The 27,590-nt window shown below is 38.5% G+C and overlaps 1 protein-coding gene across 1 annotated transcript in view; it reads left to right on the top strand.

The window, feature by feature from the left end:
• Positions 1-27,590, top strand: part of LOC129723768 (GATA zinc finger domain-containing protein 10) — a 401,837-nt gene that overhangs the window by 364,917 nt on the left and 9,330 nt on the right. Inside the window, exon 2 of the mRNA XM_055678182.1 lies at positions 23,887-24,454. Within this exon, the coding sequence (XP_055534157.1) occupies positions 23,930-24,454 (525 nt within the window). The 5' untranslated portion in view covers positions 23,887-23,929. The remainder of the gene's footprint in view (positions 1-23,886; positions 24,455-27,590) is intronic.

Genomic DNA, 27,590 nt, shown 5'->3' with positions numbered 1-27,590 from the left:
TAATGGCATTGCATTGCCTACCGCAAATTTAATTATCTTTTCCATGTTTATAGTGATTAACCTCTTGAATATTATGGCCCCAAGAAAAATGAAAAAAATCTTGCAAGCCTGTATAAACTATTATGCTGAATATGAAGTCTCTCAAAGAATTTCAATCAAAAGATCAAACGGGTTTGTTTATCCAGATTATCTAACTATTACTAGCTGAGTACCCGATCGTGCTCGGGATTCAATATTAGCTCTTGTTGTTATGGTGGCCCAGAAGTTACTCAGTCCTCAGTAACTGTCGTTGTTCCGATTGATTTTATAACTTTTCACCTGATTACCATGCAATGTTATTTCACCTAATATAAGTCCGGTATGATATTGAAAGTATTCTTAAATGTTGTTAATGTTGGTGCTCCCTTGCCCTCGTTCAGGAGAGCTCTACTGCCAATCTCCCAGTAAGAAGACTGCTGCCATCTTTAAGTTCTCCAACAAATTTTTTCATGTATAAAGTAGACTGAAACTTCATACAAACACTAATACTGAATAATTCAATTAATTCAAAATAGTATCGAACCCCTCATTTTTTGTTCTTAAGGAGTTATGTTGGTTATGAAAATCCAACTGAAAATGTTTTCTGGATTATTTTTCATTTTAATTAGCTTTCAACAGCTTTCTAGATACCAGTAGATGCTATTTTAGAAATCATGCTTCATTTTCTGAGTTTAGTCTTGGTTCTAAGTACCTACTTTAAAATAATTTTACACAGCTTTTCACAGACCAAAAGCAGCGAAATCAATTTTAAAATGGCATAAGACAACAATTTTTGTTTTTTGGTGTCATGTCTGAATAAAAACAAAAAATTGAAAAATCTTGAAATATATTGATTTTTTAAGCAAAGCAAAGCCTTGGAAGTTAAATTCCGATTTAGAGGGTTCGCCACAGAAGGCAGAATCACGAAAGGCAGAAGCACGAAAGGCAGAATCATGAAAGGCAGAACTCTATGACCGTACACACAAGGCAGAATATTTCAAAAAGCAGAATTTCGAAGGGCACGAAAGGCAGAATCACTGGTAGCAAAACCTGACTCACGATAGCCAAGTGCGTGATGGCAAATTGGTGCGAATCCTGGTCACGGTATCAAAGCTGCTACTCTAAATTTATTATTAAATATTATTTGGTAACCAGACATAATAACTTGTCACAAGCAATGACCAGTTTTGATGGAAGGTGCAAATCAAGCCTAATTATTAGATCCGAAACGCGCAAACTGGTTCGGCTCAAGTTCTAAAGACTCTCACGGCATCGCGGATAGTAATTTTTCGATATTAGGTATAACTTACACTAGTCTCAACGGTCTGTTGGTTATAATTAACATAAAACAACTCATGCGGCGAAGACGCATAATCGAGGGCAAGGAACTGAGGCGGCACAAAGCCGCCGTAGTTTCCGCGGTCCGAGACGGCCGCCGACCCGCCGTCGGAAGCGGCGGCTTCTCGCATACAAACAACTGATCTACTGGTTTTCTAGGATTATTCAAACAGGTTTTCTTTCCCTTAGTTAAGTCCGAACGAGCGGTAGCGAAAAAGGACAGCATACACTTGGACAATAGAGTCGGCCAAAGGCCGCGAGTGTGTGTTGTTAGAAAGAAAATAGACCATTTTTTGATTCTGCCATTCGTGCTCTTTGTGATTCTGCCATTCGTTTTTCTGCCTTATGAAATATTCTGCCTTTCGTAATTCTGCTTTTCGTGATTCTGCCTTTCGTGATTCTGCCTTTTGATTTTCTGCCTTTCGTAGGAGACCAGATTTAGAACTTGATTCTGTGTATTATTCATAGACTTCGCAGCCAACTGTTTGATGTACACGACAATTGCGGGGCTAGCGCTACGATCCTACTGATACTAACAGACTCTCGACGAAAAGCTTGTTAGTCTAGCATCGTACCACGAGACCAAGAAAGTCAGGGAAGGTCAGGAGTATTCAAGCATTACCTAGCTTTCAAGGATCCGGAAATCATCACCTTGTGTTTTTAAATATAGCGTCAAACATCGACGTTTAGTCTTTGGACGCGATTTCGAAAATATGCATATTGCAGTAAATAGTCGAGGCTGATTCCAGAAATCGGAAGTTCGCATCTTGATTTGCAAAATGTCGTCGGACATCGAGTTCCGTTGTCTAAGTGTCATTCTGGTTCCGCAAAATACCACTATTTGGGGTATTCCTGAATATTTTCCACAATTTTATACTACTTCTCAGGAGCCGGCACCGGCATTAAGAGTCGCAAAAAAGCAAAAAACGTCTTATCGTATGTTGAAACAATTATCAACCTCTGCCAAACATCACACTTATTAACTTTCTATTGGCCTCTCCTGTTTGAAAATGTCGGAATTCAAGCCGCTGTCAATTACGCGTAATTTACGGGAAGTTTTGATTTACACTTTCAATTCGAAAAAAATTGCCACCGAGGCACATCAAATGACTGCGATGACGCAGAATTCGAAGTGAAACTATAATTGTACCTCTCTACTGACTGTAAATGATGCATTCCAAGAAAAGACACGACTAAGTGAATCATTTGCATGGCAACACTAGATCACATATTACTAACGTCATCAAAACGTAACTGGTAACGCTCAAATGGGATGTTTTATCTCCAAAAGCTCATAGATAATGCCAAAAAAACGAACAGCTTCTCTGTCACAGAATGCATATACTGCCAGGAAGGTTAAGATACTGTGTTCAGCGATGTACAATATTTGCAGATTTTTGTGTCTGTGCTCGTGACTACCTACAAATGCAGGTTTTTTTATCACCTTAAGCGATCCTTTGAATGACGTCTCAAGTTTTCTTTTATGTCATTAAAGTTCTCATCAAGACAGGCACTCTTGAAGCAGTGTTAAGGGTTGCCGACCAAAACGTTTATTCTTATATTTGGTTTTAAAGTTTATATTCAACACCCTCTTATAGTGTGGGCCCTTGTAGCTGTAATAAAGTTTTTTCATAGTTTTATTAAAGCCATTAAGATTTATCCTACTTAAAAGTAGATTTAAGAACACTGTCATTTCAGCGATGTCGAGAGTATAAAACAACTTTCAATGTTACTTGGGATAAGCACTTTCGTCGATTTTGTATCAAAAACTTCAAGATTTATTTATGCTGAGTCGTTTATTACACATGATTATTCATTAAATACGGGTCAAAAAAGTCGCTGCAGCTACTGCTGCTGGTACCTGCTGCAGTTTTCGCAACTGATACTTGCTGCTTTCTGCTGCCGCTACTGCTTCTACCCGCTGCAATGAGTTAGGACAGTCCTAGTGGCCATCTGCTGGTAAACTGATCGGTTTGAACAAAAGCAGGTTCCTATATAGCCCAAAGAGAGCATTCTTGGTTTACAAGGTATGTAATTCTGTCGACCGTGCTTGGGAAAAGATGCATGAATTGACCAATCAGAGTTCAAAGTCTGCGATTCAACAAGACATGACAATTTTCAATTGTTCAATAGTTTGAATAATCAAAATTGAGTGCATTTGATTTGCCAATTGATTGGTGTACGAATGGAAGAAATCTATTAAAAACTCGCCGACTTATGAGCAAGTTCAATTTTTTAAGCAGTTCGGGGGCATTAACTTCACCACACAACGCTTGTTGAATTTTCCTTCGTTGTTCCAGTGTGTCAAGGGCGAGTAACCGACATCTGTCAGGATATGATGGCAAACTATAAGGATTTCTCCGAGGCAGATTTTTCGGTACCAAACGAATGAACCATTTTTGAACATGTTCAATTCTGAGACTCCACGAGACCTGATGCGGTTCAAATAAATTTCTTTTGAGCGTCTTAGTAGAATGGAATTGAATATTGAGAATAGGTTATGTTTCCATTTAATTCTACTGCAAAAAATCGAATACTGTTGAACAGTCCACATAAGTACTGATGATGGTTGCATGTAGCAACCGAAATACGTATCTGCGGACGGTATTCGATTAAAGGGTATTCGATTTTTCGTAGTAGAGAGTGTTCTCAATATTCCTGATGCGGTTGCCACACGATTGACGCATTTTCTAAAAGTGGCCAGACATACACTAGCTTGAATTCATTTTTCAAAATCAAAGCTGCATCGTTGAAAAACAAAATGAACAGTAGCGAGCCAAGGTTGCTGCCTTGAGGCACCCAAGATTTGTTTGAAAACGGTCTTGATACGAAACCGTCAATGTTAACGCAAAGTTCACGCTTCGTAACGTAAGATTACAGCCAAGACGTGAATTGCGAAGAGACACCTGGACGAGACAGTTTGCGCAGAAGTATCCGTATAGATTACATTGTCTTGAACTCTCTTCTACAGGTTTGTAATGCATTCCGATGTGAAATTCACCAGATTAGTGGTTACTGATCGACCTGGCATGAAGCCATGTTGGTCGACAGGTATATAGCATTTCGTCGCATCAAGAACTGTTATCTCCAATAATTTAGAACCAACTGTCCAATCAAGTCGATAGGAGCCTTACGGGTAGCTTCATATATTTAGGTGAGGAACAAGAACACATTCGTCTGTATAAGTAGCGAAAAATAGACAAAAACAGGCATGCTATTCGAAATGGTTCGGCATTGTTTAATGACGTAGGAAGGTACTTTCAGTGGAAAACTGTCAGAACTTCTGGAAAAATCTTGAGAAAATTTCCCGAATGTAGTTTTTTCCACATTGTTTTAGAGTGCTACGTCATTAAAGTTGACTAACAAGTACCCTTCAAACTTGAGATTTGAACGTTCTGCTGTACCGTTTTAAATCCCATTGATGCGATAATGACGGTGTTGATTTAAATTGAAAATCATTCCTTTCCTTTCCAAGCCCTTCAGCTGTCAAAACCATTGCAAGAGCATTCGAGTAGTTTTCATGTGAATCACAAAGTGCTCGACAATGACACTAAGGTTAACAGCGTCACTATTGCCAGCCAATTTTCAATTAAAAATTACTTTGGCGAGCTCTGCCCTTGAAAATATGTATATCGTCGAATTTTTATACATGTTTTGTAACTATCTAAAACTCTGCGAAATTTAACTCACAGGAAAAATTTGAGCTGATCTAATCCATGAAACATGAATGAATTTTGGAGTTTGTTCGAATTTGTGTAGTGCAGTTTTTTTTATATTCAACTCTGAGTCAAGGTTGCATATTCAATTGTAAGGTGCTTTTTCGCCGCGTGCCGATCGCTCGCTTCACAAGTAAATTTTGAGAAACAATGTATAACAAACTTGTAGTCTCTAAGTAGTACTACAAGTTTGTCGAATAGTGCAATGCTGTAACTCTTATACCTGAAGTGTGAGAGCCCATATTCAGTGCAATATTCAGCCAATATTCGCGGTGAATATTTTTATATTCACCGCGAATATTGGCTAAATATCCCACTGAATATTGGCCCTCACACTTTAGGCGCAAGAGTTAGAGCACTGCTTTCTTCGACAAACTTGTAGCATTACTCATGGGCTGCAAGTTTGTCGTACATCATATATCAAAATTGTACTTGTGGAACGAGTTTTCGGCACGCGGCCAATTGAATGGAATTGGCACCCAATTATTGAATATGCAACCTTGCTCTGAGTACCATCTTTTGTATTCTGGAAATTTATTTTATCACTCAAATTCTTTGGAAAAATCACCTAGTAACCACCGCTAGTTGTTTTGCATTCGGAAACAGTCAATTAAAATTATCCCGAGCGCATCCCAAATAACTGATGGCTTCACATTACCTGCGGATAGAATTGTCTATTTATATTTAATATTTGATGTTTATTCTAATGAATGCCTTGAGAAAGTTTCTATGTTGTCAAGCAGCATAAATTATTGCAGTAGACCTTTCTCAGAATATAAGAGCAATATAAACAGATGATAAACATAGCCATTACTCCAAAATAGCAAAATCTTTCCCTTTGACAAGGGTAAATTAAAATGAAAAATTTGCAAATTAATTAAACAATTGTTCCTAACCCATTTTGATATGAAGATATACCTCCTTTATCGCAACCGAAACTCTGTTCAATCGTCCGCCTGAAATTTTCGTCCAATCGGAACCAATTGCTGTCGATAAAATCGCCAACTTCCTCAGGCTGCTTCATTTACCCCATCCGATTTAAAACTGTAAAGTCGGTATTTTAAGGGACCCCTTTCGTCCTAGTGTTGATGCAAAAAAAACCTCTCCAGCCCGATGCAGAAGTTGTGCATTATGAAGGTGCAGCACGAGCAGCCTGCATTTGGTGACTGAGCGTGAGTATGTGTGTGTGCGAGTTTGTGTTTTTTTCGCCACCGTAGAATCATAAGCAGCTTGCAAGGCGATAAACTCGAAAAATGCTACCGGGGGAGGTCGAGTTCCTGGAGGTGGCTGGCATTAAGTGGAAGGATGGTACGTGCCTTTCTGCTAGCTGCTGCCTTTGGGACCGGCATACGAGCGAACGGGTGAGCGAACGAGCACATTCGGGACTGAAGAAGCACAAGTATTTTCACCGGCATACATCGGCTGAGTCTACAGATTGTTTGTGAAAGGGCTCACGACACATGAACAGTTTGTCGGAACAGAAGGATGGAGTTCATATTGTGTGTAAATTTAACTTGTATGGATTTATGCTTCTTGTACGTGCAACTGATGCAGACGGAGTGCAAGTGTAAATGTGAAACAATTTTTCGTAACTAATTGTGCCGATATTCATGTACGAACCTTATTCATACCGAGCGAAGTTTTGAAATGTACGCTCTGGCTGTGGATCGTTTCCATGAATTAAAAACGCATATTTGCAGACAGAAGGAGAAGAGTGCAATCCCATCCTGGAACGAAATGCATGTCACTGTGCATTCATATTTGCACCTGTTGGTGCGTCTTCCGCAGCACCGTAACCAACAACGCCAGCTGTAAGGCGATTTCAGAGCACAGACCGAAGAGTGGCTGCCTAATGGACATATGCTGTTCGAAGGCGGATGCTTGCCCCGACCGATGACCGGTTTGCCGGGGACGCATGGTCTCTTACGGCGAGTCAGTCGACCGACAAAGATCGGGTCTACTGTGTGTGCAGTGTATCAGTGTTGTCCAACCCAAACGGGCGCACACGTCGTCTACAGAGGGGATTTAATGAGACGTGACGTGATAGGTTCTTGAAGTCCCCATTGTTTATGGCAGACACCGGCGGCGCGCCGGAGGGAAGGGTGGGCACGAGGTGAACGTGCTGCAAGTGGAACTTCGGCACCACTCCGCTCGAAGTGCAGTTTAATAGTTTCGATATCGGTGGAAGTTTTCCCTGGAACTGCTAGGCGCTGGGTGATCTTTCGAGTTGGTTGGAGTATTATATGGGGTTTTAATTAGTATTGGTTATTTATTACTCTTTCAATGAGTAATGTTTGATATTACTTATGATAATGGCAATACTTGGTTTAATTGCATTTACATTAACTGTATTTACATTCAGGATACACAAATCCAAAATGTTTCAGGGGATCAATTTTTGCATATACAAATGTTTGCATCATAAAAACACAATTTTTCAATCGATTGCTGCAATGATAAAGGAAATCTGTTGAAAACTGACTGAGATAAAATCATTTGTAAGTGGACAAATTTCGGCGCTAAAGATAAAAGCGCGTGCTTTTAAAAAGTATAGATCCAATCATGATACTAATTCATTTACTTTAAGAAAAAAAAATGGCTTATGTAACTAAATTAACTAAATTAACATCAGAAATTTCTGTGAACAAGATTGCAATATAATAACGGCGAAAAGATGCATAAATTTCCATGCACTTTGGAAAGGTTTGAGTGTCATGAAACAAATCTAGAACGAGGTGTGTTTACAATCACATTATTTACACATCCTCAAAACATTACCATCGAAATTGAAACAGGGAATGCTTGCTCCGATCCAGAAGGTGACCTACTGCTCTATAAACGATTTATCTTCGCCACTTGCCCGTTTCTCATTCTACAAACAGTCCCTTTAAATCTGCCTGCACAACTAACTAACGGTCTGGCCCTGCTGGAAACCGGGGCGGCTAGCAAATCGGCCCGGCGCAGGAAGACTAATGTGTAGTTTTCCAACCGAAAACAATATTAAACTACTGTAACTCATTTAGTGTGTCACTATTTATCTTTCCACTCAGCTTCCGGCAGAAGAAACTCTGCTATCCCCGGTTTGAAACTCCACGCGAAACTTCCGCCCGCCGCCGAGTCCCCCGTCGGATCGTTCTACGAATCGGAAACGAAAGAACCACAAACTCAGCACACACCTCATTTCGGACTGTATTTTCTGCCTGAGCTCAGCTTAGGTTTTTTTTTTTGCACCAGCTAGCCATCTATCGTCTAGAAAATGTAGGCCGGACTCACGACACTGTTTGCTCCGGAAACAAACTGTTAAACTATACCGAACAGATGTTTTTGGGAGATTAATTTGTGAAACACTTGTTTCGAGAACGAAAAATAAATCTAACGATTCATCCATTCTAGTGTTATTTTCTCGTAACCAAAAGCATATCCAATCAACAGCTTCTGCCTAAACGTTTGAAGACTGGAAGCAACTGTTGACCCAAGCAGAGCGTCACGATCCTGACGCTAGAAACCTCAACCAATACACAATCATCGAACGCAAACATCAATTATGGAAAGCGCTGTATTCACCTTTCATCACCTTTTGAAATCACGTTGGGCAGCTAGAAAGCGGGAGAAAAAAAAATCCCTCCATGTTCAAACGAAATCAAAATTCTTCTCGAATGGCAATGCAAATACTTCAGTGAAAGGGCACCGCTTCCAGAACTGGTACTAGCCATCCAAAACTCTGCATATTAATTTTTCCCAACTGCAGCAGGTACCCGAGACTTGCTCGGACAAGTGCCACACAATACTTACCTCGACGTCGCACACCGCTAAGTACCACAAGGTTACATGAAATATTCATAGGACAAAGTGCAACCGCCGATCCAACGCCACTTTGGTAGCACTGGCGAACGAGAGAGCCGTGGAACGTATTTCGTATTTTTTTCGCCATCGCAACCAATTCAAAAGTCCAACCAGAACTGCAAAACATTCTACCATATGACGAACGAAACCACAGGTTCAACGATTTACCACCAGCCGCCGGATGACGGTGCATTTGAGTGCACAGCATCAGAACCGGTGATATTAGATTCGTAGTGCACTTCGGGTTGCAGTTGTAGTTTTTGGCTTCCTTCTTCCTGTGCCGGAACAACCTTCTGTTTAGCACTCGCCCTCCCTTCTAGTGTGATAGAGGAGAAAACGTACATATTGGGCATCGGTAAAAGTGATAGAAAGTACATTCCATTGCATCGTCGGGCCACCTGGTGCCAACAGTTTGTTTTTGTTTCCGCGAAACGGAAGCGAAATCAAGCGCTGTTGTAAGCCCCCTCCAAAAGAAAAAAACTCGCGAAGTAATGAATAACTGAGGGCTTATACAAAAATTTGCTGTGTCAATAACACAAGTGAGGGAATTGCGATATAAACTTTGGCTTCTCATTTTGATTGCGAGTTTTTGCCTTTCTCCTAGAAAGGTATAAAAGTGCTCCAAAGGGTCGAATCTCGTATATCAATCGACTTAGTTTGACGAGCTGAGCATTTTCTGTATATGTGTGTGTGTGTGTGTGTGTGTGTGTGTGTGTATGTGTGTGTGTATGTGTGTGTGTATATAACGTTCTCCCAATCTCACTCGAATTTCTCAGAGATGGCTGGACCGATCTTCATGAAATTAATTGCAAATGAAAGGTCTAGTTGCCCCATAAGACCCTATTGAATTTCATTGCAATCGGATTTTTAGTTTCGAGGTTATGTTTAGGTTATGTGAAAATCACGAAACATCATTATCTCAGAAACTACTCAACCGATTTTGACAAAATTGGTTTCAAATGAACGAGCTACTTAAAAACCCTTAACTTTTGAGTTTCATGAAGATTGAGGTGCGGTTCAGAAGTTATTTAAAGAAACGTGTTCTGGAGAGTGTTTAATCTCACTCATGTTTCTCAGAGATGGCTGGACCGATTTCCACAAAATCAGTGTCATTTGGAAGGTCTAATTACCCTATGAGACCCTATTGATTTTTTTTGCAATCGAGCTATTACTTTGCCTGTTATGTTTAAAAATGTGAAATCCAGCTTTGAAAAGAAACATATTCCGAAGACTACTTACACTCACTCACTTTTCTCATAGATGGTTGAGCCGATTTCCACGAAATTAGTGTCACATGAAAGGTCTAGCTGCCTCATAACACCCTATTGAATTTCAATGTAATCGGTCTGTTACTCTGTCTGTAATGTATCAAAATATAAAAATCACGAAACTTCATTATCTCAGAAAGTACACAACCGATTTTAACAGTATTGGTATCAAATGAATGGGCTAGTTAAAGGTTAATTGATGAACTTTATAGTGATTAAACACGTGGTTTCAAAAATTGTGAAAAGAAACATGTTCCGGTGACTTTTCAAATTCACTCTTTTTCCCCAAAATGGCTGGACTAAATTCAACAATCTTAGTGTCAAATGAAAAGTTCGGCTTTCCTATAGGTTCCCATTTTTTTTTGACTATAATCGTATTTTTATTCCAACCGTTATGTATTAAAATATAAAAACAACGAAAGTCTATTATCTCAAAGATCACACGACTTATTTTAACATATCTAGTGTCATTTGACCGGGTTGTCTCTCAAACTCACAAGTAAGAAATTTCATAGCGATTTGATATGTGGTTTAAAAGTTATGAAAAGAAACGAAATTCAAAGACTATTTAAAACTGTAACTGCTTTGATCAAAGCATATGGCCTCAACAAAAATTAAATTTGGTATTGTGCTATTCGTACGTTTCCAGTATTGCTCATGATTCAAGTGTACGAAATTCAAAGTCATTTCTTTTATTTCGCTATTTCTTCAGGACGAATATTTTACTCCTAATTAATGATATTTTTAACCTTTTGCCTTTCTCCTAGAAAAGTATAGCAATCACTTGCAAAACCAAAGATATGAAAGTGCTCCAAAGGGCCGAATGGCATATATCACTCGACTCAGTTCGACGAGCTGAGCATTTTCTGTATGTATGTGTGTGTATGTGTGTGTATAGCGCTCTCCCAATCTCACTCGATTTTCTCCGAGATGGCTGAACCGTTCTAATGAAATTAATTGCAAATGAAAGGTCTAGTTGCCCTGTAAGACCCTATTGAATTTTATTGTAATCTGATTTCTAGTTTAGAGGTTATGTATCAAAATGTAAAAATCACGAAACATCAATATCTCAGAAACCACACAACCGATTGAAACAAAATTGATTTCAAATGAACGGGCTACCTGAAAAACCCTCAACTTTTAAATTTTTTGAAGATTGGTAATGTGGTTCAAAAGTTATGGAAAGAAACGTGTTCTGGATACTATTTAATCTCACTCATGTTCCTCAGAGATGTCTAGACCGATTTTCATAAAATCAGTGTCATATGGAAGATCTTGTTGCCCCGTAAGACCCTATAGATTTTTTTTTGCAAACGGATTATTACTATGCCTGTTATGTTTAAAAATGTCAAATCCAGCTATGAAAAGGAACATATTCCGAAGACTACTTGGACTCACTCACTTTTCTCAGAGAATCTATTTTCACAGAATAAGTATCAAATGAAAGGTCTAGCTGCCTCATAACACCCTATTGAATTTTGCTGTAATCGGACTGTAACTTTGTCTGTAATGTATCGAAATGTGAAAATCACGAAACTTCATTATCTTACACAACTACAGAAACTACACAACCGATTTTAACAATATTGATATCAGATGAACGGGCTAGTTGAGGGTTAACTGATGAATTATGATTGAACACGTGGTTTCACAGTTTGACTGCCCTATACGTTCCCTTTTTATTTGATCGTAATCAAACTTAAGCAACCGTTATGTTTTAATTTGTAAAACAACGAAAGTCTATTATGTCAAGTATTACACGACTTATTTGAACATGACTAGTGTCATACAAACGAGCGACATCTCTCAAACTTACAAATAACAAACTTCATAACAATTTGATATGCTGTTCAAAAGTTTTGGAAAGAAAATAAATTCAAAGACTATTCAACACTATACCTGCTTTGATCAATATATATGGCCTCAACATGACATAAATGTGGTATCGTACTATTTGAACGTTCCCGGTATCGCTCGTGATTAAATTGTTCGAAATTGAGAGACATTTTTTTTTTATTTCGCTATTTCTTAAGCACTAACATTACGTCAAATTTCATATTTTATACTTTAATTACAACATCAATATTTTAGAACCCAAAGAGTGAATATACCTCCATTGTATTTGAGCATTCATGTAAATCTTTTTTTACAAATAATAAGTTTGAATGAGAAAGGCTGAGTCTGACCGCTAGGTGGATTAATTTAGGTTTTTTATGTTGAATAGAGTACCTTTTTACTATTTTATTTTATATGTACTTTTTCTTTACTATTATTTCTTTTAACTCGTTACTCTATATTTCGGAATTATAGTTTTTTTACCTTTTTGTATATTTAAAATATTTTCCCGAACCTGTGTTCATGATATTCACACTTTCACAAAAATTACGCTATTTTCTTAAGCTCTAAGCTTTTTACACTTTTCAAGACGCTTTTGGATATTCCATTTTCAAAATATTTCAAAGCCCCGAAGATTTGTTTTCATACGTTTTTTTGGTCATTTCATTTTATATATAACGTGTACCTTTAGATTACTTTTTCATATCATCTATGAATTCTCAAAATCAGCCGCAGGTATTTTTCTAAAATTATGTTATATATTTTATGTTATTTTCTCTCCTTTTTAAAACTTTTTAGCATTGTCCTCGTTTTAGCATAACTTTTTTGAATGAATTTATGAATTATCCTAATCTTTTATAGACACTAAACTATTCTTGTCTCTTTCAAACCTTCTTAAGCCTTTTTTTGCTCTAATTTGTTATATTAAAAAATCATACAAATGTTCTGTATTTCAGTTAGGGTTCACAATCCCGGGAACGATTTCCCGAGAATTACCTTAGAATTAGAAACAATCATTCCAGGGATCCCGGGATTCCCGAATTCCTCAGAAAATGTCTCAAAATTCACTACAGTATTCTACAGCTTCGCTTCGTCTAAATTGTTTGAATTTATAGTAAGTTCAAGAATCAACACGGATTTATACGTTCAGACGTTCTGTTACCACAAACCTCTTGGACTTTACATCGACCTTGCACAGGTCTTTTGACCGGATTGATCATCGAATACTTTTAATAAAGCTCTCTCGACTCGGTGCATCGCGACAATTCATTGACTGGTTACGATCCTACTTATGTAATCGAACGGTATGTGTGAAGCTGAGTTCCAGTATATCCTCCACATTTTCTAACACTTCTGGAGTACCACAAGGCAGCAATATGGGGCCGCTGCCTTTTTTACTTTGTTTTAACGATGTGACATTACCGAAGTCGCCGAAAAGTACGCACTTTCTCTCGAAGCCAGAAGAGGACGAGCTGGAAGACGCCCCTCTAGAGGTCTGCTGGAATACCATCAAGTCAGCCAGCAGCAGTGTAGCGGAGAACGTCTTAGCTCACGAAGTACCGAGTCGACGTAACGAATGGTTTGACGAGGATTGTCGGCAGATATTGGATGAAAAGAACGCAGCGCGGACAGTAATGCTGCGGAGAACCACCCGTCAGAACGTGGAGCGGTACAAACTAAAACGGAGACAGCAAACCTAACTCTTCCAGGAAAAAAGCGCCGCCAGGAGGAAGAGAAGTGCAAAGAACTACAACAGCTGTACCGCTTTCATGAAACATGATTTAACGTGTCCCGCAAAGGCTTTGTACCGCGAGCCGAAATGTGCAGGGAAAAGGAGGAGAATATCTTGACGGATGATCGTGAGGTGATCGAAAGGTGGAGACAAAACTTCGATGAACATCTGAATGGCGTACAGGCAGGAGACCAGAACAGCAGACAGAGTCGGTGCAACGGAGATGTGCCACTCCCATCGATAGGCGTAGTTAATGATGCTATCCGGCGGCTTAAGAACAATGAGGCAGCTGGAAAGGACGGAATCGGAGCGGAACTTCTCAACATGGGTGATAACCCAAATAATTTTCCAGAGGCTATCACCACTAACCAACAGATTCATGGGAAGTTACTAGGCCGGCTTCGTGGAGGGTCGGTCCACAACGGACCAGATCTTAGCTCTGCGGCAGATCCTCCAAAAATGCCGCGAATACAGAATCCCTACTCTTCATCTCTTCATCGACTTCAAAGCCACTTATGACACGATTAATCGCGAAGAGCTATGGAGAATTCTCGACGAAAACGGCTTCCCTGGGAAGCTGACCGGACTGATAACGGTTATGATGGAGGATGTGCAGTGTTTTGTGAGGATTTCGGGCGGTCTATCCGACCCATTCGGATCCGCAGGGGACTTCGACAAGGTGATGGTCTTTCCTGCCTGCTGTTCAATATTGCGCTAGAAGGTGTTGTGAGACGAGCGGGAATAGACACAGGGGGCACGATTTTCGTTAAATCCGGTCAATTAATCTACTTTGCGGATGACCTGGGCACTGTCGGCAGAACATTTGAGGCGGTGGCGGATCAGTACACCAAACTAAAATGTGAAGCAGAGAAGATTGGACTGAAGATAAATGCGTTCAAAAGGAAGTACATGCTAGCAGGTGGTGCTGAGCGCGACAGGGCACACTACGTGTAGGTAGTGTTGTGATAATCGACGGTGATGAGTTTGGTAACTGAGAACAACGATACCAGCCGAGAGATAAGGAGGCGAATCATCAGCGGGAGTCATGCTTACTATGGCCTGCACAAAAAAATACGGTCGAAACGTCTAAATTCCCGCGCAAAGTGCACCTTGTACAAAACGCTTATTAGACTGGTTGTTCTCTACGGGCAAGAGACGTGAACAATGCATGGAGAGGAAGTGCGAGCGCTCGGAGTTTTCGAACGACGGTTGCTAAGAACCATCTTTAACGGTGTGCAGGAGAACGGAGTGTGGAGACGGAGAATGAACCATGAGCTCGTGCAACTCTACGGTGAACCCAGCATCCAGGAAGTGACCAAGAACAACAGAGGAGCACAAAAAGCAAGGTGGTTAGACCAGGTGGAGCATGATCTGGCAAGTACGGACCTGCGGGATTGAAGGCGGGCACTCAATAGAGTCATTTATGTAGATGACCTCGGTGTCTTGCTCGAGGCCAAGTCAAATTTTAACCTAAATCGCTCATCTATAATTTCTCAGGCGTTATTCATAAATTACGTAACGCTCGTTAAGGGGAGTGGGGGTATCCTTAAGCGTTACGATTTGTTACGCAGGGGAGAAGGGAAGTGAGATCAGCTTTACGTAACAAAAACCTCTGGAGAGACTCTCCAAAAACGAGCAAATTTTTCTACTGCGTTACGTAATTTTTATGAGGGGGTAGATGTTAGCGTTACGTTTCGTTACATAGGAGGGGATCCAAATATTGGGCATTACGTAATTTATGGATGTCACCTAAGGCAACTCGACAGCTCGGTTTATTGAAAAAATAGGTTGTGAATTCAATGACCCTGTCTTAATGCTCTAAATTGTTCACTTGTGAGACCATTATTAGGAAACGCATGACCTGGTCTTTTGACGTAGGATTACGTCTTTGTTTTCTATGCCAGATTACATTTTGTAAAATTGAATATGAAACTGGCAAATGTTGCGTCAGATTTCTAACGATTATAGCAAGCGAACGATTAAATGCAGCTTAGTCATTTATGTGTCGGTGGATAGATAAAATGTGTAACAATTGTTTGATATAATGTTTAACATTATTGCTTTACTGCTTAATGCTGAAAATAGGTGAAAAGTTCCAATGTCAAGCTTTCCCATACATTTCTCTCGCTATTACCTTGCCTCTCGAGCACGAATAACAATAACATAGACGGAATAAATTCAACTGCCTGCATATTCTGACTAAACCATGTGTTTTGTTCACGCTCAACTCGATACAGAAGACTGTGTGTAGAAAATTCAGCTTCATTCTTGTTCGTCACACGGTAGCGAGTGGAGTATGGCTCTTAGAGGCACGCGGTATAAGGAAACGAGACCTACGCACGAGTCATCTTTCAGGCACTGCGGAACACCTTATCTTTATTTTGCATACGGCAGCAATAGGTGCCATTGTATACTGCAGGATATTTTGCTGGCACAACTACCGGAGGTCGGAGCGAAGAGCAAATTGTGCGGTCAAGCAAAATATTCAATGCTACCGGTGGTGCGATCATCAGCGTTCTGTGGCACGCATTCCTAGTTGAAAATTATGCAATCAGTTCTTTTCGGAGCAATGATTGCTTGAAGATAAGAGATATGAAAATTTTCGCAACTACTACTAGTGTGACATGTTCATGTATTTCTCAATAATCATTTTTACAATAACTACCGGGACACCAAAGACAAACGGTAGTGTTGCCTATGAACAGTTTATCGCAGCAGTATATAATCCTCATTTTAAGAATTTCCGCTGCTGAATTGAGCGATTTTCCGGTTATATTGTTCCTTTGTGCCCATTCGAATACCGTTATCGGACCAATATCAAAAGAGCAACATAATTACCCTAAGAACCATTTTAATTTTCGCATCGCGAAAGCACAAACTTTCTTTTGGTGCTCATGTAAATCACTCAGTAGTATCGATGGTGTTTTGTTTCGTTTCTCTTTCGCGAAACTGCATGGCCACGCCTTCAATGCAACGCTCAACTCGGTACAAAAGATTGCGTGTATAAAATTCAACTTCATTCTTGTTCGTAACACGATAGCAAGTGGAGCCCTTATATCTGTGTTATATACACGGTGTATAACAAGCGTGGTGAAATATGTCGAACAAGAGTTAAAATCAATATTTATATTTGTCCTACGTCACCAATTCATACAACCCCAAGAACTGTATACCTCGTAATATTTTTTTTGTATGGACCCTACTGCGATCATCTTTTGTGGCATTGTCCGGACGTTTTTGCTGTTCGCACATTTTGTTTTTTACCCTTTTTCAGTGTTACTTATTGAGAAGTAATCTGCTCCGTGTTATAGTGCTTTTTGTCTTCGCCTTCAGACTTAGTAACCTGCTTCCTTCCTTATCGACTTTATCATATCCTCTTACTTGTAGTATTTGCAACACGTTATCAAAGGACATGTTTACCTTTGCGCTAAATTGCTTTTTGGGAAAGAAAGTTTTTACTTACAACAGGATTCAACAGTAGCGCATAAGGCATTGATCGTTCAGGAATGGTGTAAGCAGAATTTGCCTTGTATCATCAGTTCATCTGAATGGCTCTGGCATCTGTATCGTCACCGGATTTGAGCCCGCTAGACTTCAGTACATACTAAAAAAGTCAGACGACGTTAGGCATTTGAGTTTGGACAAATTTAAAAAAACCGTTTGGTGAAGATTTGGGACGAAATGCCGAACGAAATTGTCCGTGCAGTTTGTAATAGCTTCGAAAAGCGTCTACGGGTTGTTATCTAACACAAAGGTGAAAGATTTGAACTCAACCTAGTACATTGTAATTTTACTACTTATAGATGTTATTGAAATCGATTCCGTAGAGAAACAAAAACTGGTTTGAGTTTTATGACATAAATAAAGTGTATCACTTCCACGTTGCCACCCTGTAAAATTTCATGTATATTTTCAACAAAAGATGATGGGATTTTTAGGCCTCCATGAGGACAGCCTCAAATTCGCTTTTCCCAGCCACGTTATTTCATGCTGACCCACAAGTTCAGATGGGACAAGATTAAATTAATTAATAATAGAAATAATTCCAAATTTCATATACGCAAAAAATTTTCAGTTCCTGGTTTCGGAAATTTTTTACTCTCGTTTCCCGGGAAACCTGTTTCTGGGAATATTGCGAACCCTTATTTCAATACTGGCATAAAACTTGTACTTAATATTTTCAATTTTTTTCGCAACTTATTAAAAACTTATAACTAACTTACTAACTTAACTTACTTATAACAAGTACCAGTTATAGAACTACTTTATTTGAACTTTATAGGCCATAACTGGTTCATGTCATTAGTGGTTTGTTTTTTAGGTTTTGCCATAACTGGTACACTTCCCCTATATATATTTTTCAATATTTTCTGTTTTTGTTTTCTTTTATTTTTGAAGATATTCGGCGACACTTTTTTACTTTTTCTCACCTTACAAATTTTTTTTTCCACATTTATTATTGACTGTTTTCAATTATGATCAGTTTTCTTTAACTATTTCAATACTATTCATACAACTGTTCTCCATTTCCACTTTTTTTAAAAAAACTTCAAATAAAACCTTCCTAACATTTCATTCTCCTCTGATTAAATATTCCTAGGCCTTTCCTACATCCATGATATTTTCCGATTTTTCTTCAATCTTTTCTATTTCCTAAAAAGATTTCTTCATTTATTCATCTATATCTAGACCTGTCTGGTCTTTCACTTGATACTCTGTAAATTTTTTCTAGGCGGCTCTGAGATCACCTCGAACTATTTCTCAGCATATTCTATTATACTTTTCACATTTTCTCATCATTTATCATCCCATGTGCTGCTATATGCGCTACTTTTACACATTTTAATAGTTTTCTAGATTCTAGCAAAAGTCCTAGCGAAAATTCTCAGACTTTATCGGCTACAGTAGCTTTTCTGCACGATATCCTTTCGCAACTTTCTTTCTTTTTGTTTCATTTATATCAAGACATTCTCTAGAATTTTCCGCATTTTTGAATATTTATTTCACATTCCCGCAACTTTTCCTTGCATTTTTTCGATTTTCATTCATATTTCTGAACATTCTGTATACTTTTAATAGGCATTTCAGGGGTTTCATGTTTTTTTTCGGAGGTTTGTCCATGTTTTTTACAAACACTCTACCGGGGGTATTTTTAATATAATTCTATTTCGTAAACTTTTTTAGACATTTTTCTGAGTTTTCCAAGATCTGTTTTAAAGCTGTGCTGCTAGTAACATTATATTTCATCTATACTTTTTTTCTCTTACAGGTTCTTTTCTTACTATATATTTATAGATATTTTACGAACCTTTTCTTAACCTATTTCTCATGATTTTAAAAACTTCTCAACACCTTTCCTAGTATTCTCCGCCTAGTTCGCCTAGTATATTTCCTTGTATTCTCCGCCTCTAAACTGATATCTTCGTAGACATTTCCATTTGCAATTTTTGTATGATTCTGAACACTTCTTCTACCATCCTTTTACACAACATCAGTGTACTTTTTCACTGTTTTGAGTTTTTTTAGCTTAGCGCACGTTTCGAAAATGTTTCCCAAGTACTTTTTCAAACATGCAGATGAAGTGTTGCAGTACTGTTCTCAAATGAAGGCCCTTGGTTACGGCAATGCTTGATGGAAACGCATCTGATTTGTATATTGATTGAACCCTGAGGACAAACAAACATTCTATCTCCAAAATAACAAATATACCTCCATCAAAATTTGATATTGTGTGTAAAATGAGCTGAGGAGTCCACAAAAAAGTATTAAACAATAGGGTCTCCTAAGTCTCGAACCCTTCAAAATGGTAAAACTCGGTTTGTATCATTCTTTCAGCATAGTTATTGTTATTTAAAATACAGTTTGATATTTTTTCTTGGAAGGCCAACTAATAACCTTTAGTTTGACGGTGAGAAGTTGACAATCAGTCATAGTTTTGAAAATGGAAAGTTTTGGAAATAGTCGATTTTTCTGAACCACTTAATTTCAGAAGGTGTCACCCCGAGGGGCAAGCAAAGAAACGAGGTTTTACGAAACACAACAGCAACTGAGCATGATCGGAGCAAACAAAAACGGATAGCGGTTTTCTTACATGGAATTGTTGAACATATTTTAAAAATTCACCCCGAGTTTTTCTGATCTCTTTTACGGATCTTTTAGGAGCCTTGTTTTCATTTTTTATCTTTATACTTAACATCTTATTTCTTTTTGCGTGCTTGTTTGAAGAAAAAAAAGTTCATACATTTTGTCAAGACTTTGAAAAACTTGTTCTTCACAAATTACAAACGATCTTTTGTATTGCGATGTGCGTATCTGGGGAGTTTGCAAAGAACACCGTGGTGGAATCTAAATTACTTTTCCTAAGAGAAAATAAATTGAGGTGAGCTTTTTCTCACAAAAATAAAATACACACAATGTCTACACTACAGAGTTCTTTTGGTGCTGTTACAGGGAGTCTCTTTTTTTTCTGTATGGACTTCTTCACTGCGACCAGAATCGTTGATCTATTGTGAGATATGCCCGGGTGTCTGCTGTATCCTGTACTTCTATTATTACCATTACCGCTACTGAGAAGTGGCATGCTTGTTATTATTTTAGCAGTGCTTGTGTGTAAGTGGTTTTACCCTTCCTTTTACACGCTTACTGTTCTACTATACCGTGCCTCGTTTCTTCTTCCAAATATAACCAATTACAATTCCCTGGATCAGTTTCGACGTGCGTCCTGCTGGCCAGTTTTATTAATATGATGGACTTATTTTTGATAAGAGGAAGTCACGCAAAGGTATTATAGATTTCAGCGTAAAGGAAGGGTAAGTGGTGGGGGAGCCTGAGAATAAACCCATGCTTAAGTCCTTTTTTGACATCGAATGGCTTGATTCTACTAAGATTCAAACCCACGCCCATTCGCTTGACGAAGCAGACTCTGTAACCTTGCGACTAAGCAGCTCCCCCAGTGAGTCTCTTGAGTATATATCAAATGATGGCACACTCCGCATCACATTCTTCTTCGAAAAAACTCAACTATCTCTCAATTCAAGTTATCTCAAATGAGATAATTCTTCCTACGAGCGGCAGAAGCACGACACAAAGTAAAAGAAAGAAGTGTGCTACAATTATTTTATAAATAAATTTACTAGAAAAGTGATTCTTATTAACGTTTACAACTAAAGAGGTTACGTTGTAACGAGGAATACCTTTAATTTGCTCGATATTTTTCCAAAATTCTCAAATTTGGAAATATTTTGCAAACAATGCTTGAAATGTTTGTGAGGTTTGATCTGATTTTTTTCGAAACGTTTCATTTTCACATTTCGGATGGTGTCTTAGAGGTCGTTGTCTTGCATGAATAACCAATTTACTCGCATTTCCTACTACGCGTGCGAGAATAACCTCTTTTAATATGTGAGTAAAGGTACTGGCCCATAACCTTGTCGATCAAGTCCAGGGGTCCAATAGGAGTTTGTTAGAAATCGTTTGATTTGATCACCTTTTCTAGCTGTCATTTTCCGGTGGCATCCAGTCGATTCCTGTTTTTATTTCAGTCATAAAGTGAATAGAAAACAAATGTTTTCAATTATCCCAGGAATTTCTGGTACTATATTTTGTCGCAACTTTTTTTCGATTTCCCGCAGGAATCAGTGCGTCTTACCAGAACTGTTCACTTCTACTACGTGAATCATGCTGTCAAACTAGTGCAAGTGCTGCTCACCGCTGGGTGTTGCATATGCTTTATTTAGGTTGAAGATTGAAAGCTTACTTCAATAATTTAAAATGGAGTTTTTTTGTTTTGTTTTGTACTGTAGAAATACTTTTTTTTCTAGATTTTTTTCAACCTGTTTTAAACTACTTGTGAGATTAAACCCGATTTTTTTCTGATCTTATAGTTATTTTTTCCCCAACCCGAAATCATAGGAAACTATACAGCTGCTTGCAACATTTTTTTTTTTTTTATTTTTCCAGACCTTACCCAGTTTTTTGAGATATTCTGAAACGTTTTTCAATTTGTTTTTTGACTTTCTCTAGACTGTTTCTAAATTATGAAGTTTTTAAAATTTCTCCTTGTGAATTTTCTTTCTAAAATGTCTTCTAAAAGTTCTCATGAAATGGTTGTGGGTTTTCTTAGGGATTTCATCTCTACCCTTTTTGGACTTTTTCCAGACTTTTGACCAGGCTGGACCTCACACAAACTATAGCAATTACTGAAGTGATAAAATAAATAAAAAGTAAACAAAAATACCTGAAAGGCAAATGTGTTTAATCGGTACAAAAAGAGATAAATTCATCAACCTTAGTGACAAAGTAGTATAATAAAGTTTTACCTAGTGTAAAAATCAAGTATAGTATACCTCCAAAGCGAAGCATGAAACCAGGATAAAAAAGAGTGGAAATAAACAGTTTAAACTTGAATTAATTACAAAGGCTAAAATGTCTAAATTTAAAATGTCCCAAAAACAGAACAAGTAATACGAGCGATTTGAAGTGGCCTCAATAAAATTTCTAACCGCAATGATAAAACACGACGAGCAATGATGAACAAGCGTGAAATTATTATTGAAATTAATTGAATAATATTAAGTTAAAAAAATCAACCAACAAAAATACACAAACTAAAACGACTGAATTGAGCCTTAGAGCCGAAATGTTCCCATTCGATGCACTTTATCATTCGAATTCACTCTACGTTACAGACAATAAAAGCAATTTCGTTGAAGTATTTTTGTTTCTTCTTTTTTTTTTGGCAAGGTAAACGCTCTCAAACGATTGTGAAGAGTGCGAATAGGAGGCACCTCAATCTAATTGAAAGTAACCCCAACCCAGTGGCCAGTGCTAGTCAACGCACTAAAAGACCGAAAGCTAGTATTATCCCCAGAGTTAGTACCAGATAAGTCACCGAAAGTGTTCAGTTCCTGATGGCTACGTGTCTGTGTCGGTTGAAGAGATTTTAGACGTCACTTCATAGTGTTGCGGACAAGAGTCTATCCCACAGCACCGAAGGCACGCGGACCCATAATCCACGTCCAGTGTAACGTGTGCAGACCCCAGTCCTGCGCGAGGCCGAAGGGTTATGGGAAATCAAATTAAACCACAAAACCCACACCCGATTATTTACAGCAATTTCAGTTCGGTCAGCGACAGAATCGTTCATCTCACAGCCACAGCCTAGACGCAGACAGCGCAGTACGCCACCGAACCCAAACTTGCTGGCTGGCTGGCTGGCTGGGTTTTGCTGGATAGGGGGCTCGATTCAATAGTCCCAAACCACATCAAAAGTTAGTGAGTTAGTGGAACCCAAAACACGCACACCCACACACGAACTAATTTCCAATTCGGTGGTGTTCAAGTTTATCGAAAAGCCACTGAGTGTTTTCCTATCTCCTATGTCCTCTTTCCAGTTTGAAATGGCCGCAAATGGATCAAACTGCTGGCGGTAGTTCGGGTGGTGACGCTAATGACCACAACGGAGTCCTGGCAGGTGGACGATGCTCGGGATGTATGTGTGCGTGTCTACTCTTATGTGTATGTGTGAGTGTGATTTGGTGTGACCTGCAGTTGGATAGATATGGAAATCGCAAAAGATGCTCTTTTCAGCATCACCGGCTGACGTTTTTTGAGTGTCTTCATTTGTATGCAAATTGTTTGTTACTTCACTCGCCTTGAATGAGCCTTCCGGGTAGTTCGAGCAATTTGTGCAAATGCGAATGAAAACGATGGGTTTGAATAAATTTAGTATAATGCACGATAGCAGCTCATTGTGTTTAATCATTACTCAGTCCACCAGGCCAGCCGTTATTATAGAATATCACTCCATAGGAAGCTGACCCAATGCCCGGTCGCTCCGAACTTTCCTGTGCTTGTTGATTATAATTTATCAAACTTTCTATCTGCGTGTACAATGCAAAAGCCATAAATAAACTTTCCCCATTTTTCAAATAGTGGAAATTGAAGCTGACGAAGGACAAACCCCAGGAAATTCCTAATTACCCGGATATCCCACAGCTGCGTTGGCAATATGTGTGATATAGCTTTTTCCTCATAATTGAGTTTTATGTGACCCACACTGTCCCACACCCACAAACCATCAGCCACGCACAGCCCCGAAAACTAAAATTCCCATTTTCTCCGCCTTCTCTTTTAGGGTTAAAATTTTCATCAGCCGCCATAAATTATCATAATGCAAAATGGAGCTATCAACGATGGGAGGTCGTCGTCTGACCTCTCAGCAATTACAGCAGCTTCAGCAGGCACATCAGCAGCAGCAACTCCAACATTTCCAACAGCTCCAGCAGCATCAGCAACAGCATCAGCAACAGCAGCAAAAACAACAGCAACAACAGCAGCAGCAGTTATCCCAGGCAGCCATGTTATTTCAGCACCAACAGCCCCCCGGTCAACAGTTGCCACCGACGACGCCGATGGGACCGAATCCTTTGCATCGGTCTGCGCCACGATTTCACGCCTCCCGACACCGGAAGGATTCCCTGGGGAAGGGTGTGAGCAAGTATTTGTACCCGCCGGGATCCCCCTCGATGGGCACCAACGAGAACATTTACCATCCCCAGACACCTGCCAATAGTAACAACAGCAGCACCGCCAATATCAACAATAAGCACAATCGCTACCCGGAGCCCGATCCGGATGTTATCGAGGTTTACCTGGAGGACGATCCGGTCAAGCTCAAAGAGGCGGTCCGCGATGGGAAGGAGGTTAGTATCACGTTACGTTGGATGTTGTGAACGCTTTACTAAAAGCACGCGGAATGCGTTTGAAAATTTACTCTATGCACACACACATTTCACCCTATGCCAGACAAAATCTACCCAACTCTACCAATATCGTCAGATTGAAGTGCATGTTCTTCACGTTTTTTGTTGTTGATTTTGTTTGCTAGTTTTCAAGAGCCATGGTACAAAGTTTAATAGATTCTAAGTTGCATGAGTTTTGTTCTAAATGTTGCCGGTAATGGTTTTCGATTAAAGATCGACGTCGGACCGGATGAAGTAAAACTGTACAGTTTACTTTTTGTAATTTCTTTGCTGTTCTAGAAGATTTGAGAACAAATACTTAACCCATTCGCAGTAACTGGAAGTTGAAGTTCAACTACCAATAAATTGACCTTTTCTGACCTATTGCAGTTTATCGATAACAAGTAATTAATATCCTGGCTTTACAAACACATGAAAATAGTATGTATTAACAAAATACTAAGTTTAGTTTGACAATTATGCACCAATCTGATCAAATGAAGATCCAATTTGCTGATAGGCAGACAAAACTCAATTTTGTATGTCTAAGGTCTGTATCCACAAAACTTCAAATTTCTGATATAATTATTCATTGCACAATTAAGGAATATTGTTTAAAAACTCACACGATTAAAACATCATATGCATTTAAATAGGCATCCCGAAGTTTACGCTCCACTTCGAGTTTTGGTACAATGTTAATTTCATATCATTCATATCAGGATCTGGTCAAAACAATAAATTTTAAAAATGGTTTCCGATAAAAAGCACCAACCGTTTTTGGAGCCACTCATTCTGATAAATTCCATTGTTGATGACACATGTGGTAGAGTAAGAGTGGCTTTTTCTGCCACTAGGGCACTAGTCTCAATATAAACAGATTGTGCCTTTCAAGCTACAGCTAAGTATGTTTTTTAATGATTTTATTTTTTCAGTGTACAATCTTAAATTCAATTTTGTAAATTTTTTTTTTTTTAAACTTTAGACACTTTCCAGAACGTCACATCCACAAAGTTCCATCGAATCCTGTCCCTCAGTCGAGTTGGCGCGAAATCTTTTCACTGTGGTTGTGCGAAATATTTCAGGAATATTCCGCAAGTTACAATGTTTTAAGCGTATCAACTCACTATGTACTGGCTTTTCTACATTACTATTTATGTTCTTATATTTATACTGTAAACAAAAAAAAAACAATTATTCAATGCTGTTTAGTTGGAAAGGTTGTTTCAGAAAAGTAAGGTGGGCCCAATTGAAAGCACTAGGTTACTCATTTACCGAATATTAAAGACAACTTTTTTCAAGAACTTTCCGAAACAGAGCAACCCGTGAAAGATTCAGTAGCGTAGTCGTTGAGGGTTTATTTAACTCTACCAACAGACATTATTGGACTAACTAGTCCTAATGTTTATTAATATAATATATAGAACATTGCGAAACTAAGATACAAATTTTGTACGTCGGATTCGAGGGTTCAAATAATACCACGTTTCAGGGTCCAATACCAGGGTGATAACAGATCCCTAAACTACCCCCCCCCCCTCTTCCTCACCAGAGTTAATTGTAATTAATTAGGGTACAAAAATTTGACCTTCGTTTTTGTTGAACAGTAGTAGTAGAGTTCAAAAGCTTTGTGCAGTCTCAAAGTGGTCAAAATTTCAATTTTTTGTTTGATGGAAAAACGCATAGAAATTGTTCATATGAAGTTCAATAGTTTCTCAAAAAATTGTCAAAGACGAATTTTTGTTTTCAACTAAACTGCCTGTGATCGAATAATTGTACCATTCGACATTTTATGGATTTCGTGCTTTTATTGGGAAATGCTTGAAATAGTATTTACGTTTTACAACTAGAAAAGTATGCTTATATTTGTTTGACAAAAGTCATAAAGAATACATAGAATACATAGTTGTTTTGTCACATAGCGTAAGTAACCGCATAATTGTTACATTACTTAACTTTTTCAACTGTTTTGTCAAAAAAGGCTTTCATCCAAATCCACTTCTGCATCCTTTGAAACTCGGAGAAGTTATTCTGGTTTGGTAACCAACAACCGGTGATCCGTTTCTGATGTTCAGCTCATGCTCGTTAAATACAAAAAAAACTTCATTTCCACTGTGATATGTTCCAAAAGTAGCTTGAAAGTGACGGCATAAAAGTACCATTGCAAAAATTTTAACGAATTTGACTTCAAAAGTATGTTCAATGTATACATAGTTTGAAGTAATACTTTCTTCATGATACTAAGTTTAGTTGAACTGTCTATTTACGAGAACATATTAGGAACGATGCATTTAAGGTCAAAATATAAACGTGTCATTTGCTCGAACAACCAATTTTGCAAATATTACAATTATGCGATTAGGGGCAGTAAATATCCTAGAAATGCATAAAACTTCGAGATCTCGTCTGTATAAAAAAATGTTTGTAAAAATCGATTTTTTTGGATAGTTTGTAAAACCGGAGATAAACAATTCTCTTTCCCGATCTTTCACGCTGTTCTTCTCTAGCATTTTATTTCTTGAATTTGTTTCTGTCACCTATCGAAAACGAAAAATTTTATCGTTATTTTTTTTTGTTATCGAGAGATCGCTCCTATATCTATCTCAACACCTCAATTCATTTCAAATTAATCGTTCAATTTACTATTTACTATTTTTTCCAATGCAAAACCGACTACTCGACTAAATCAAGATGTAAGAATAAAATTACTTTTACGTTGAAAAAACTAGTGGAATCAAACGGTAAATTGGGATGAATGTAGGAGCGTTTTCTCTACTTATTTTACATGCGGCCGTTGTTGTTTCTCTCACGGGAAACAAGGTATCTAGTATCAGCACTTTATTTCGGCGAAGGAATGTCGGGAAAATATATACTATTTCAGACTATGCGTTGCATCGAAAGGCTGTCTGTCTTTAGTAATGAAATTTTTTGCCTATATCTGGAAAATAGGCTGTGTGTGGTTCCCGTGGTTCTGTGGTTAGCGATGTCGGTCGGCTAGCTTTCCCACACGGTTGTGATATCGGGTTCGATTCCCGATCAGGTCGAGGATCTTTTCGAGCTGGAAATTTTCTCGACTCAGCACTGGGGCACGGTGTAT

The sequence above is a fragment of the Wyeomyia smithii genome, chromosome 1 (genome assembly GCF_029784165.1).
Source record: "Wyeomyia smithii strain HCP4-BCI-WySm-NY-G18 chromosome 1, ASM2978416v1, whole genome shotgun sequence".
Taxonomy (NCBI): Eukaryota; Metazoa; Arthropoda; class Insecta; order Diptera; family Culicidae; genus Wyeomyia; species Wyeomyia smithii.
This window is presented reverse-complemented; position numbering and strand designations above follow the sequence as displayed.